Genomic DNA, 14444 nt, shown 5'->3' with positions numbered 1-14444 from the left:
GACATTCACCTTGTAGCTCCAGACTAAGAGGACATTCCCCTTGTAGCTCCAGACTAAGAGGACATTCCCCTTGTAACTCCAGACTAACATGGAGGACATTCCCCTTGTAGCTCCAGACTAACATGGAGGACATTCACCTTGTAACTCCAGACTAACATGGAGGACATTCCCCTTGTAACTCCAGACTAACATGGAGGACATTCCCCTTGTAACTCCAGACTAACATGGAGGACATTCCCCTTGTAGTTCCAGACTAAGAGGACATTCCCCTTGTAACTCCATACTAGGAGGACATTCCCCTTGTAACTCCAGACTAAGAGGACATTCCCCTTTTAGATCCAGACTAACATGGAGGACATTCCCCTTGTAGCTCCAGACTAAGAGGACATTCCCCTTGTAACTCCATACTAAGAGGACATTCCCCTTGTAACTCCAGACTAAGAGGACATTCCCCTTGTAACTCCAGACTAACATGGAGGACATTCCCCTTGTAACTCCAGACTAACATGGAGGACATTCCCCTTGTACCTCCAGACTAAGAGGACATTCCCCTTGTAACCCCAGACTAAGAGGACATTCACCTTGTAACTCCAGACTAAGAGGACATTCCCCTTGTAGCTCCAGACTAAGAGGACATTCCCCTTGTAACCCCAGACTAAGAGGACATTCACCTTGTAGCTCCAGACTAAGAGGACATTCCCCTTGTAACTCCATACTAGGAGGACATTCCCCTTGTAACTCCAGACTAAGAGGACATTCCCCTTGTAATTCCAGACTAACATGGAGGACATTCCCCTTGTAGCTCCAGACTAAGAGGACATTCCCCTTGTAGCTCCAGACTAACATGGAGGACATTCCCCTTGTAGCTCCTTACTAAGAGGACATTCCCCTTGTAGCTCCAGACTAAGAGGCCATTCCCCTTGTAGCTCCAGACTAACATGGAGGACATTCCCCTTGTAGCTCCAGACTAAGAGGACATTCCCCTTGTAACTCCAGACTAACACGGAGGACATTCCCCTTGTATCTCCAGACTAAGAGGACATTACCCTTGTAGCTACAGACTAAGAGGACACTTCCCTTGTAACTCCAGACTAAGAGGACACTCCCCTTGTAACTCCAGACTAACATAGAGGACATTCCCCTTGTAACTCCAGACTAAGAGGACATTCCCTTGTAACTCCAGACTAACATGGAGGACATTCACCTTGTAGCTCCAGACTAACTTGGAGGACATTCCCCTTGTAACTCCAGACTAACATGGAGGACATTCCCCTTGTAACTCCAGACTAAGAGGACATTCCCCTTTTAACTCCAGACTAACATTTACATTTACATTTAAGTCATTTAGCAGACGCTCTTATCCAGAGCGACTTACAAATTGGTGCATTCACCTTATGACATCCAGTGGGACAGTCACTTAACAATAGTGCATCTAAAACTTAGGGGGGGTGGGGTGAGAGGGATTACTTAACCTATCCTAGGTATTCCTTAAAGAGGTGGGGTTTCAGGTGTCTCCGGAAGGTGGTGATTGACTCCGCTGTCCTGGCGTCGTGAGGGAGTTTGTTCCACCATTGGGGGGCCAGGGCAGCGAACAGTTTTGACTGGGCTGAGCGGGAGCTGTACTTCCTCAGTGGTAGGGAGGCGAGCAGGCCAGAGGTGGATGAACGCAGTGCCCTTGTTTGGGTGTAGGGCCTGATCAGAGCCTGGAGGTACTGAGGTGCCGTTCCCCTCACAGCTCCGTAGGCAAGCACCATGGTCTTGTAGCGGATGCGAGCTTCAACTGGAAGCCAGTGGAGAGAACGGAGGAGCGGGGTGACGTGAGAGAACTTGGGAAGGTTGAACACCAGACGGGCTGCGGCGTTCTGGATGAGTTGAAGGGTTTAATGGCACAGGCAGGGAGCCCAGCCAACAGCGAGTTGCAGTAATCCAGACGGGAGATGACAAGTGCCTGGATTAGGACCTGCGCCGCTTCCTGTGTGAGGCAGGGTCGTACTCTGCGGATGTTGTAGAGCATGAACCTACAGGAACGGGCCACCGCCTTGATGTTAGTTGAGAACGACAGGGTGTTGTCCAGGATCACGCCAAGGTTCTTGGCGCTCTGGGAGGAGGACACAATGGAGTTGTCAACCGTGATGGCGAGATCATGGAACGGGCAGTCCTTCCCGGGAGGAAGAGCAGCTCCGTCTTGCCGAGGTTCAGCTTGAGGTGGTGATCCGTCATCCACACTGATATGTCTGCCAGACATGCAGAGATGCGATTCGCCACCTGGTCATCAGAAGGGGGAAAGGAGAAGATTAATTGTGTGTCGTCTGCATAGCAATGATAAGAGAGACCATGTGAGGTTATGACAGAGCCAAGTGACTTGGTGTATAGCGAGAATAGGAGAGGGCCAAGAACAGAGCCCTGGGGGACACCAGTGGTGAGAGCGCGTGGTGAGGAGACAGATTCTCGCCACGCCACCTGGTAGGAGCGACCTGTCAGGTAGGACGCAATCCAAGCGTGGGCCGCGCCGGAGATGCCCAACTCGGAGAGGGTGGAGAGGAGGATCTGATGGTTCACAGTATCGAAGGCAGCCGATAGATCTAGAAGGATGAGAGCAGAGGAGAGAGAGTTAGCTTTAGCAGTGCGGAGCGCCTCCGTGATACAGAGGAGAGCAGTCTCAGTTGAATGACTAGTCTTGAAACCTGACTGATTTGGATCAAGAAGGTCATTCAGAGAGAGATAGCGGGAGAGCTGGCCAAGGACAGCACGTTCAAGAGTTTTGGAGAGAAAAGAAAGAAGGGATACTGGTCTGTAATTGTTGACATCGGAGGGATCGAGTGTAGGTTTTTTCAGAAGGGGTGCAACTCTCGCTCTCTTGAAGACGGAAGGGACGTAGCCAACGGTCAGGGATGAGTTGATGAGCGAGGTGAGGTAAGGGAGAAGGTCTCCGGAAATGGTCTGGAGAAGAGAGGAGGGGATAGGGTCAAGCGGGCAGGTTGTTGGGCGGCCGGCCGTCACAAGACGCGAGATTTCATCTGGAGAGAGAGGGGAGAAAGAGGTCAGAGCACAGGGTAGGGCAGTGTGAGCAGAACCAGCAGTGTCGTTTGACTTAGCAAACGAGGATCGGATGTCGTCGACCTTCTTTTCAAAATGGTTGACGAAGTCATCTGCAGAGAGGGAGGAGGGGGGGGGAGGGGGCGGAGGATTCAGGAGAGAGGAGAAGGTGGCAAAGAGCCACCTTCTCCTCCCCCTAACATGGAGGACATTCCCCTTGTAGCTCCAGACTAAGAGGACATTCCCCTTGTAACTCGAGACTAACATGGAGGACATTCCCCTTGTAGCTCCAGACTAAGAGGACATTCCCCTTGTAGCTCCAGACTAACATGGAGGACATTCCCCTTGTAGCTCCTTACTAAGAGGACATTCCCCTTGTAGCTCCAGACTAAGAGGCCATTCCCCTTGTAGCTCCAGACTAAGAGGACATTCCCCTTGTAGCTCCAGACTAAGAGGACATTCCCCTTGTAACTCCAGACTAACACAGAGGACATTCCCCTTGTAACTCCAGACTAAGAGGACATTCCCCTTGTAGCTCCAGACTAAGAGGACACTCCCCTTGTAACTCCAGACTAAGAGGACACTCCCCTTGTAACTCCAGACTAACATAGAGGACACTCCCCTTGTAACTCCAGACTAAGAGTACATTCCCTTGTAACTCCAGACTAACATGGAGGACATTCCCCTTGTAGCTCCAGACTAACTTGGAGGACATTCCCCTTGTAACTCCAGACTAACATGGAGGACATTCCCCTTGTAGCTCCAGACTAAGAGGACATTCCCCTTGTAGCTCCAGACTAACATTTTCCCCATTAAGTTTTTGTTAGGGGCACTAGCCTATGATTTGGCCCAAGTTATTTGTTTTTTAGGTATCACACAATTTAACTAATTTCATGAAGTCATTAAGTGCTTTATTAAAATGTGTAATCGACTACTGAGATGTTCCTGGATAAATAAGTTGCTTCTTCTTTTCACGTTGTGATGAAAAATATTTGAATGTAGAAAATGTGCATTCTAATCCAGTGATTGTCATGATGGTTGTTATGTTATTGTTATATTTTACTGTTGCATTTGGGCTCCCGAATGTTCAGATGTTTTTTTTGTTCAACAGAGATGAATTTGGCTTCATCTTTATGTGCTCTAAAGTCATAGGCTGATTCACCAACTGAGTATAAACTCAGATCACTATCTCCAGCATTTTTCTCCCCCAGGAAAGGAGAGAAAGTGAGTGACTCACTTGACACAGAAGCAAAACAGGTACAGGGGCAGGCAGGCAGACACTTTCACTATATGAGGATAATGTACTTTACTGGTTGACCAAATCATGATTTTAGCCTCTTAAAAAATAGGTTTTGAATTAATAAATGTGCAGGTCGCACTGATTCGAACACCTACAGCACCACAATACAATGCACATTGCATTATTGTTTTCTAGTGAGTACAATTAGTCTCCTGTAGAGTCTCCTGTAGTCTCCTGTAGAGTATCCTGTATAGTCTCCTGTAGTCTCCTGTAGAGTCTCCTGTAGTCTCCTGTAGAGTCTCCTGTAGTTTCCTGTAGTCTCCTGTAGAGTATCCTGTTCCTCCTGTAGAGTCTCCTGTAGAGTCATGTAGAGTCCTGTAGTCTCCTGTAGCCTCCTGTAGAGTCTCCTGTAGAATGTCCTGTAGTCTCCTTGAGTCTCCTGTAGAGTCTCCTGTAGTCTCCTGTAGAGTCTCCTGTAGTCTATTGTAGAGTCTCCTGTAGTCTCCTGTAGAGTCTCCTGTAGTCTATTGTAGACTACCTACACGTGTTCATCTGTTACGCACGCCTCTACGATGAGGGAACGCAACACCCTGCTACAACTAAACTCTCCGTGAAGTGAAAAAGGTATGGACTGTAGGTGCAAGTAAGAATGACAACAGGCAGAATGTGGTACCGTTTACAAGGACTTTATTCCTTCACACGGTAATATGGGGAAAATGGGCTGGACGGAACCAAAGCAAAGAAAGTACATCTCAAAGCCCCCCCCCCCTCTCCTATCTTACCTGCCTACCCACTACTTACCTAATTTAGCACCACCTGGTGCCCTAACCAAAATACAGGGGGTGTCCGCCCAGGTCTTACCTATTGTGCCTAGACAATGAATATACTACGGGTATATGTATGCCCGCGGGCCTCTTGCCTAAGCACTCCCTAGGTGCCTTCCCCTTCCCCCCTGGGAACAAATGAAACAGGGGAACAAATAATTTCTCAAACAAACTAAGAAACAAAGGACATCAAATAAGCTCTATCTGAGCAACAAACTCACTGAACATACCAACTGCTACCAACAACTAACATAGTAAATTATCCACAGCCATCAGCCTCCTCTCTCAGCAATGATTCTCTATCACATTCAATCTCTCTGCAATGACCTCCCAGCAATGCCTCTCTCCTCAACAGAACACTGGCTTTTATATAGCTTCAGAATGAATGGGTAATTGGAGACAGCTGCGTCTTGACGAGGGGGCGGGGTCAGCTCTCCAATTAGTCCTGGAGTCGACCAATCAGCTGCTTGAGGGATTTCAGGAAGCCATTTCCTGAAATAAACACATGCAAATACACAAACTACAACACATAAACTGGGGAACGTAACATCATCCACTCCAGTCTAATAAACTGAACAAAAATAGGAAAGCTAACATGCAACAATTTCAAAGAGTTTACTGAGTTACACTTCATATCAGGAAATCAGTCAATTGAAATAAATGTTTTAGTCCCTAATCTATGGATTTCACATGACTGGGCAGGGGCTCAGCAATGGGTGGGTCAGGGAGGGCATAGGCCCACCCACCGGGGAGCTCAGCCAATCAGAATGAGTTTTATCACACAAAAGGGCTTTACTATAGACAGAGACACCCCCCCCCCCCCACTGATGTTTCCACAGGGGGAATCATGTTTTTTATGTTTCATTCTTTTGAATGACCCCCCCCCACACACACTGTCTTTAAGGTCATCAACGGTGAATTTTAAACATTGTTGGTCCTTTTAGACCAAGGCCTTCCATTTCAATGTCAAATCTCTCCTTGACAAGGCCTCAGTCAGAGCCTCAGACTGTAGTGACTCTCATGACCAGCTCCCGGGTGCTGTGGCTGGGGTAGCCGTGGGCCTCTGGCTGCCTCAGGTGGCTGAGAAGGTGGAGGATATTGTAGGCAGGACAGTGTTGGTCTGGTCCAGCTGTCCCCCTGGCCTGCTCAGTGGAACCCTGTGTGACCAGCCCAATCCCTGTGGCTGGTGATGCTGTAGCTAAATCCGGTGCTGTGGTGGCAGCAGCCAGAGGGGAGGTGGCAGAGGAGGGTCCTAATCCTGTCCCAGGCTGGTTTCTCTGGCTAGACTGAGGCTGAGAGAGAGTCCGCACTGTGGCTGCTGTCTTCAGGTTCTCACTGTCAGTGGTCTTGTCGTAGTTGAGAACCTTCCACTGCTGGTTGACAGCCTGCCACCGGTTAAAGATACGGAACACTGAAGGTCCTTCATGGATGATTAGAGCTGCAGTGGGAAGATAAGAGATATGAATATTAGTCAGATGATCCTGCAATATACAATCAGCAGCACAGTCAGGATCTGACTGCATAGAGTCTTACTGCATTGAGTCTTACTGCATAGAGTCTTACTGCATAGATTCTTACTGCATAGAGTCCTACTGCATAGTGTCTACTGCATAGAGTCTTACTGCATAGAGTCCTACTGCATAGAGTCTTACTGCATAGAGTCTTACTGCATAGAGTCCTACTGCATAGAGTCTTACTGCATAGAGTCCTACTGAATAGAGTCTTACTGCATAGAGTCTTACTGCATAGAGTCCTACTGCATAGAGTATTACTGCATAGAGTCCTACTGCATAGAGTCCTACTGCATAGAGTCTTACTGCATAGCGTCTTACTGCATAGAGTCTTACTGCATAGAGTCCTACTGCATATAATCTTACTGCATAGATTCCTACTGCATAGAGTCCTACTGCATAGAGTCTTACTGCATAGAGTCTTACTGCATAGAGTTTTACTGCATTGAGTCTTACTACATAGAGTCTTACTGCATAGCGTCTTACTGCATAGAGTCTTACTGCATAGATTCCTACTGCATAGAGTCCTACTGCATAGAGTCTTACTGCATAGAGTCCTACTGCATAGAGTCTTACTGCATAGAGTCCTACTGCATAGAGTCCTACTGCATAGAGTCTTACTGCATAGAGTCCTACTGCATAGAGTCTTACTGCATAGAGTCTTACTGCATAGAGTCCTACTGCATAGAGTCTTACTGCATAGAGTCTTACTGCATAGAGTCTTACTGCATAGAGTCCTACTGCATAGAGTCTTACTGCATAGAGTCCTACTGAATAGAGTCTTACTGCATAGAGTCTTACTGCATAGAGTCCTACTGCATAGAGTCTTACTGCATAGAGTCCTACTGCATAGAGTCTTGCTGCATAGAGTCTTACTGCATAGAGTCCTACTGCATAGAATCTTACTGCATAGATTCCTACTGCATAGAGTCCTACTGCATAGAGTCTTACTGCATAGAGTCTTACTGCATTGAGTCTTACTGCATTGAGTCTTACTGCATAGTGTCTTACTGCATAGAGTCTTACTGCATAGATTCCTACTGCATAGAGTCCTACTGCATAGAGTCTTACTGCATAGAGTCCTACTGCATAGAGTCTTACTGCATAGAGTCCTACTGCATAGAGTCCTACTGCATAGAGTCCTACTGCATAGAGTCTTACTGCATAGAGTCCTACTGCATAGAGTCCTACTGCATAGAGTCTTACTGCATAGAGTCTTACTGCATAGAGTCCTACTGCATAGAGTCTTACTGCATAGAGTCCTACTGCATAGAGTCTTACTGCATAGAGTCTTACTGCATAGAGTGTTACTGCATAGAGTGTTACTGCATAGAGTCTTACTGCATAGAGTCTTACTGCATAGAGTCCTACTGCATAGAGTCTTACTGCATAGAGTCCTACTGCATAGAGGCTTACTGCATAGAGTCTTACTGCATAGAGTGTTACTGCATAGAGTCTTACTGCATAGAGTCTTACTGCATAGAGTCTTACTGCATAGATTCCTACTGCATAGAGTCCTACTGCATAGAGTCTTACTGCATAGAGTCTTACTGCATAGAGTCCTACTGCATAGAGTCCTACTGCATAAAGTCTTACAGCATAGAGTCCTACTGCATAGAGTCCTACTGCACAGAGTCTTACTGCACAGAGTCTTACTGCATAGAGTCTTACTGCATAGAGTCTTACTGCATAGAGTCCTACTGCATAGATACATCTAGACACACCTTCCCATAAGACATTATAAATATGATACTATGCGCTGTTTGTGACAGTGAGAGAGACATGCCAACATCTGTGTTCTGGGATCTCCACAGGTGAAACATTCGTACAGAGGGGTTCCCGATAATATCTCATCTCAGGTGTCAGAAGTGATTATTGATGCGTCCTTAGAATGTTGGCGCATTGGGGAGGGAGTAGCTCTGTCTGATTGGTTGTTGATGCATGGGGAGTGAGTAGCTCTGTCTGATTGGTTGTTGATGCATGGGGAGGGAGTAGCTCTGTCTGATTGGTTGTTGATGCATGGGGAGGGAGTAGCTCTGTCTGATTGGTTGTTGATGCATGGGGAGGGAGTAGCTCTGTCTGATTGGTTGTTGATGCATGGGGAGTGAGTAGCTCTGTCTGATTGGTTGTTGATGCATGGGGAGGGAGTAGCTCTGTCTGATTGGTTGTTGATGCATGGGGAGTGAGTAGCTCTGTCTGATTGGTTGTTGATGCATGGGGAGTTAGTAGCTCTGTCTGATTGGTTGTTGATGCATGGGGCGTTAGTAGCTCTGTCTGATTGGTTGTTGATGCATGGGGAGTGAGTAGCTCTGTCTGATTGGTTATTGATGCATGGGGAGTGAGTAGCTCTGTCTGATTGGTTGTTGATGCATGGGGAGTGAGTAGCTCTGTCTGATTGGTTGTTGATGCATGGGGAGTGAGTAGCTCTGTCTGATTGGTTGTTGATGCATTGGGAGGGAGTAGCTCTGTCTGATTGGTTGTTGATGCATGGGGAGTGAGTAGCTCTGTCTGATTGGTTGTTGATGCATGGGGAGGGAGTAGCTCTGTCTGATTGGTTGTTGATGCATGGGGAGTGAGTAGCTCTGTCTGATAGGTTGTTGATGCATGGGGAGTGAGTAGCTCTGTCTGATTGGTTGTTGATGCATGGGGAGTGAGTAGCTCTGTCTGATTGGTTGTTGATGCATTGGGAGGGAGTAGCTCTGTCTGATTGGTTGTTGATGCATGGGGCGTTAGTAGCTCTGTCTGATTGGTTGTTGATGCATTGGGAGGGAGTAGCTCTGTCTGATTGGTTGTTGATGCATTGGGAGTGAGTAGCTCTGTCTGATTGGTTGTTGATGCATTGGGAGTGAGTAGCTCTGTCTGATTGGTTGTTGATGCATGGGGAGGGAGTAGCTCTGTCTGATTGGTTGTTGATGCATGGGGAGGGAGTAGCTCTGTCTGATTGGTTGTTGATGCATTGGGAGTGAGTAGCTCTGTCTGATTGGTTGTTGATGCATGGGGAGGGAGTAGCTCTGTCTGATTGGTTGTTGATGCATGGGGAGGGAGTAGCTCTGTCTGATTGGTTGTTGATGCATTGGGAGTGAGTAGCTCTGTCTGATTGGTTGTTGATGCATGGGGAGGGAGTAGCTCTGTCTGATTGGTTGTTGATGCATGGGGAGGGAGTAGCTCTGTGTGTACCAACACAACTGTGGTTCTATGCAGAAACCAGACAGAGTTGAACTCTTGATGAATCAACATATCCTCACATAACTGGGAGAGTGTTAGGGTTAGGGTTAGTGATTCATTTTGTCCAACAGCGACCCAATCAGTTTCTAAAACAGTGCAATAATCCAACATGTCATGGCTTCCCTAACAGGAAAAGACAAAGAGCCACTTGGAGACGAGAGTAATGAACAGCTAAATGCTATCTGGTAAAACACAGCTAATACGTTCAACGCTCACAATAACTTGCTACAATCTGTTTAAAGGAATTGATTAGCTCTAAAAGACAGTAGAGGCTATCGTATCATAAATGCACAAAACAAGGTGTGCACATGAATGAACAAGACAAAAAAAATAGCATTTAGGAAACAAATGTGCAAACTTTAGAAGATGACTGGGACCAACAAGAAAACAGAATAAGACAAAACATGAGAACATTGTCCTTGAGAATATTGACGCAACATGGTCTCAGAGCATTTCGTATTATTCTGTATAAAAATTGCAGACAGTTAATTTAGTATGACATGTTACGTTTCGTATGGTATGTATTAATTTGTTGATGTTACGGATGACAATTTGTACAATATGTTACAAATCAGCAAAAATGAACAATGTGATACAAATTTGCAAAACTATTGTTAAGAATTTAAATTTGTTGTTGCTAACGTTAGCTAGATGACTAGGTGGCTAACACTAACATTAGCTAGCTCTAGGGTTTAGAGGTTAAGGTTAGGTTAGGTTAAAGGGTTAAGGTTAAGAAGGTTTTGATAAAAAGGTTAGGTTGGGGCTATGGGGAAGGGTTAGCTAACATGCTAAGTATTTGCAAAGTAGCTCAAAAGTAGAAAGTAAAGTTGATAATGATCTAAAATGCTAAAGTTGTCCGTGAGGAGATTCCAACATGCAACCTTTAGGTCGCTAGACTTTCGCGTTATACATGCTTCCAGCCACCTCAACCAACCACCCTACTTTCGCTTTTGCCTTAAGTAAACGTCGGTCTTATGTAACCATAACAAACGTAACATATCATACTAGTTTGAGTGTCCCAGATATCTGTTTACTTTGTTTCGTCTAGTCTATGAGGCCAGTCTGGAAGACAAGGAAAAATGAGACCTTTTACTTTGTCGAAGTGATAGAGGAAACTTGACGTTGGTTTATCACCAGAAGATCTAGAGCCAAGCCACAGGATCGACATGGAACAGAAGAGCGCTAAATGCCCACGCCTTGCAACCTTCAAACTATGGAACTATCAAACCAAAGTCAACATTCTGAAGGCACAAGGGGGAAGGAGATCAAAATCCAAGGCCAGACCATTCAAGTCATCCAGGACCTGTCTGCTAAGCTGAGAAAAAGAGGCAAAGTATACCTTCCAATCAGACAGTCACAGTCTCAGCTCCGCCTCCCGGCAGTGCTCTGGGTATGGAAGGGAAAGCCAAGCGAATGCCTACAAACTACGAGGAAGGGAGACCTACGTGGACAGAGGAGAGTCCCCTTTACCGAGAAGAGGACAGTGGGAAAAAGTTATAAACACAACGTAGGCTACATAGTGATACCAGTTTATTGTACATTGAGACAATACTATATTCCCCTCCCCCCAATGCTAACCTCTCACCATTACAATAACAGGGGGGGTGAGAATTTTTTGAGGGGTGTTACGGTCCCCAGCAAGAAAACCAAAAATTGTCACTAAACAGAAAGGGCAACTAACAAAGAGTCACTGACAGCAACCAGAACCAAACAGGTGGGGTTTTAGGAGGGGTTCTGAAAGATACTCATGGGGGGTCCACTGGAGGTTGACTAGCAACAACAACAGGACCTGAAAGACACCCAGCATGAGCACCCATAAAATGTGCTCAAGAAGAGGCAAACAAAAGAAAAACCACACCAAACTTAGACAGGAAGCAAACATAAAAGGTGGAGCAAAACGAAACCAGGGAAATCAGATAAAGGATTGTTTGTCTAGAAATCAACTAAAGGTGTTGACCATCTAGATCTATCAAGACAACTAAAGGTGTTGACCCTCCACATATATCAAGACAACTAAAGGTGTTGACCCTCCACATCTATCAAGACAACTAAAGGAGTTGACCCTCCACATCTATCAAGACAACTAAAGGAGTTGACCCTCCACATCTATCAAGACAACTAAAGGTGTTGACCCTCCACATCTATCAAGACAACTAAAGGAGTTGACCCTCCACATCTATCAAGACAACTAAAGGAGTTGACCCTCCACATCTATCAAGACAACTAAAGGAGTTGACCCTCCACATCTATCAAGACAACTAAAGGAGTTGACCCTCCACATCTATCAAGACAACTAAAGGAGTTGACCCTCCACATCTATCAAGACAACTAAAGGAGTTGACCCTCCACATCTATCAAGACAACTAAAGGAGTTGACCCTCCACATCTATCAAGACAACTAAAGGAGTTGACCCTCCACATCTATCAAGACAACTAAAGGAGTTGACCCTCCACATCTATCAAGACAACTAAAGGTGTTGACACTCCACATCTATCAAGACAACTAAAGGTGTTGACCCTCTACATCTATCAAGACAACTGGAGGTGTTGACCCTCCACATCTATCAAGACAATTAAAGGAGTTGACCCTCCACATCTATCAAGACAACTAAAGGAGTTGACCCTCCACATCTATCAATACAACTAAAGGAGTTGATCCTCCACATCTATCAAGACAACTAAAGGAGTTGACCCTCGACATCTATCAAGACAACTAGAGGAGTTGACCCTCCACATCTATCAAGACAACTAAAGGAGTTGACCCTCCACATCTATCAAGACAACTAAAGGAGTTGACCCTCCACATCTATCAAGACAACTAAAGGAGTTGACCCTCCACATCTATCAAGACAACTAAAGGAGTTGACCCTCCACATCTATCAAGACAACTAAAGGAGTTGACCCTCCACATCTATCAAGACAACTAAAGGAGTTGACCCTCCACATCTATCAAGACAACTAAAGGTGTTGACACTCCACATCTATCAAGACAACTAAAGGTGTTGACCCTCTACATCTATCAAGACAACTGGAGGTGTTGACCCTCCACATCTATCAAGACAATTAAAGGAGTTGACCCTCCACATCTATCAAGACAACTAAAGGAGTTGACCCTCCACATCTATCAATACAACTAAAGGAGTTGATCCTCCACATCTATCAAGACAACTAAAGGAGTTGACCCTCGACATCTATCAAGACAACTAGAGGAGTTGACCCTCCACATCTATCAAGACAACTAAAGGAGTTGATCCTCCACATCTATCAAGACAACTAAAGGAGTTGACCCTCGACATCTATCAAGACAACTAGAGGAGTTGACCCTCCACATCTATCAAGACAACTAAAGGAGATGACCCTCCACATTTCATAATACAACTAAAGGAGTTGACCCTCCACATCTACCAAGACAACTAAAGATGTTGACCCTCCACATCTATCAAGACAACTAGAGGAGTTGACCCTCCACATTTCTCAAGACAACTACAGTTCACCCTCCACATCTATCAAGACAACTGGAGCAGCTGGGTGAGGGGGCTGGGTGAGTGGGCTGGGAGGGTGGCTGGGAGAGGGGGCTGGGAGGGATCACTGGGTGAGGGGGCTGGGAGGGATGGCTGGGTGAGGGGGCTGGGAGGGGGCTGGGAGGGTGGCTGGGAGGGCGGGCTGGGAGGGGGGCTGGGAGGGCGGGCTAGCTGGGTGAGGGGGCTGGGAGGGGGGCTGGGAGGGTGGCTGGGAGGGGGGCTGGGAGGGCGGGCTAGCTGGGTGAGGGGGCTGGAGGGGGGACTGGGAGGGGTGGCTGGGTGAGGGGGCTGGGAGGTTAGACTCAGTCTCCAGCCCTAACAAGGACTCTAGTCAGTCATCTATCAGACAGACTCACTCTCCAGCCCTAACAAGGACTCTCGTCAGTCATCAATCAGACAGACTCACTCTCCAGCCCTAACAAGGACTCTCGTCAGTCATCTATCAGACAGACTCACTCTCCAGCCCTAACAAGGACTCTAGTCAGTCATCTATCAGACAGACTCACTCTCCAGCCCTAACAAGGACTCTCGTCAGTCATCTATCAGACAGATTCACTCTCCAGCCCTAACAAGGACTCTAGTCAGTCATCTATCAGACAGACTCACTCTCCAGCCCTAACAAGGACTCTCGTCAGTCATCTATCAGACAGACTCACTCTCCAGCCCTAACAAGGACTCTCGTCAGTCATCTATCAGACAGACTCACTCTCCAGCCCTAACAAGGACTCTAGTCAGTCATCTATCAGACAGACTCACTCTCCAGCTCTAACAAGGACTCTAGTCAGTCATCTATCAGACAGATTCACTCTCCAGCCCTAACAAGGACTCTAGTCAGTCATCTATCAGACAGACTCACTCTCCAGCCCTAACAGGGACTCTAGTCAGTCATCTATCAGACAGACTCACTCTCTAGCCCTAACAAGGACTCTAGTCAGTCATCTATCAGACAGACTCGCTCTCCAGCTCTAACAAGGACTCTCGTCAGTCATCTATCAGACAGACTCTCACTCTCCAGCTCTAACAAGGACTCTAGTCAGTCATCTATCAGACAGATTCACTCTCCAGCCCTAACAAGGACTCTAGTCAG

At 46.6% G+C, this 14444-nt stretch overlaps 1 protein-coding gene across 1 annotated transcript in view; it reads right to left on the bottom strand.

Moving 5' to 3' along the window:
- Positions 1-5947: 5947 nt before the first annotated feature.
- Positions 5948-14444, bottom strand: part of marchf4 (membrane associated ring-CH-type finger 4) — a 28262-nt gene continuing 19765 nt past the window's right edge. The window contains exon 4 of the mRNA XM_046350219.1: positions 5948-6538. Within this exon, the coding sequence (XP_046206175.1) occupies positions 6102-6538 (437 nt within the window). The 3' untranslated portion in view covers positions 5948-6101. The remainder of the gene's footprint in view (positions 6539-14444) is intronic.

The sequence above is a fragment of the Oncorhynchus gorbuscha genome, linkage group LG01 (assembly GCF_021184085.1).
Source record: "Oncorhynchus gorbuscha isolate QuinsamMale2020 ecotype Even-year linkage group LG01, OgorEven_v1.0, whole genome shotgun sequence".
Classification (NCBI taxonomy): domain Eukaryota; kingdom Metazoa; phylum Chordata; class Actinopteri; order Salmoniformes; family Salmonidae; genus Oncorhynchus; species Oncorhynchus gorbuscha.
The sequence above is the reverse complement of the archived record's forward strand: the minus strand, read 5'-3'. Positions and strand labels throughout refer to the sequence as shown.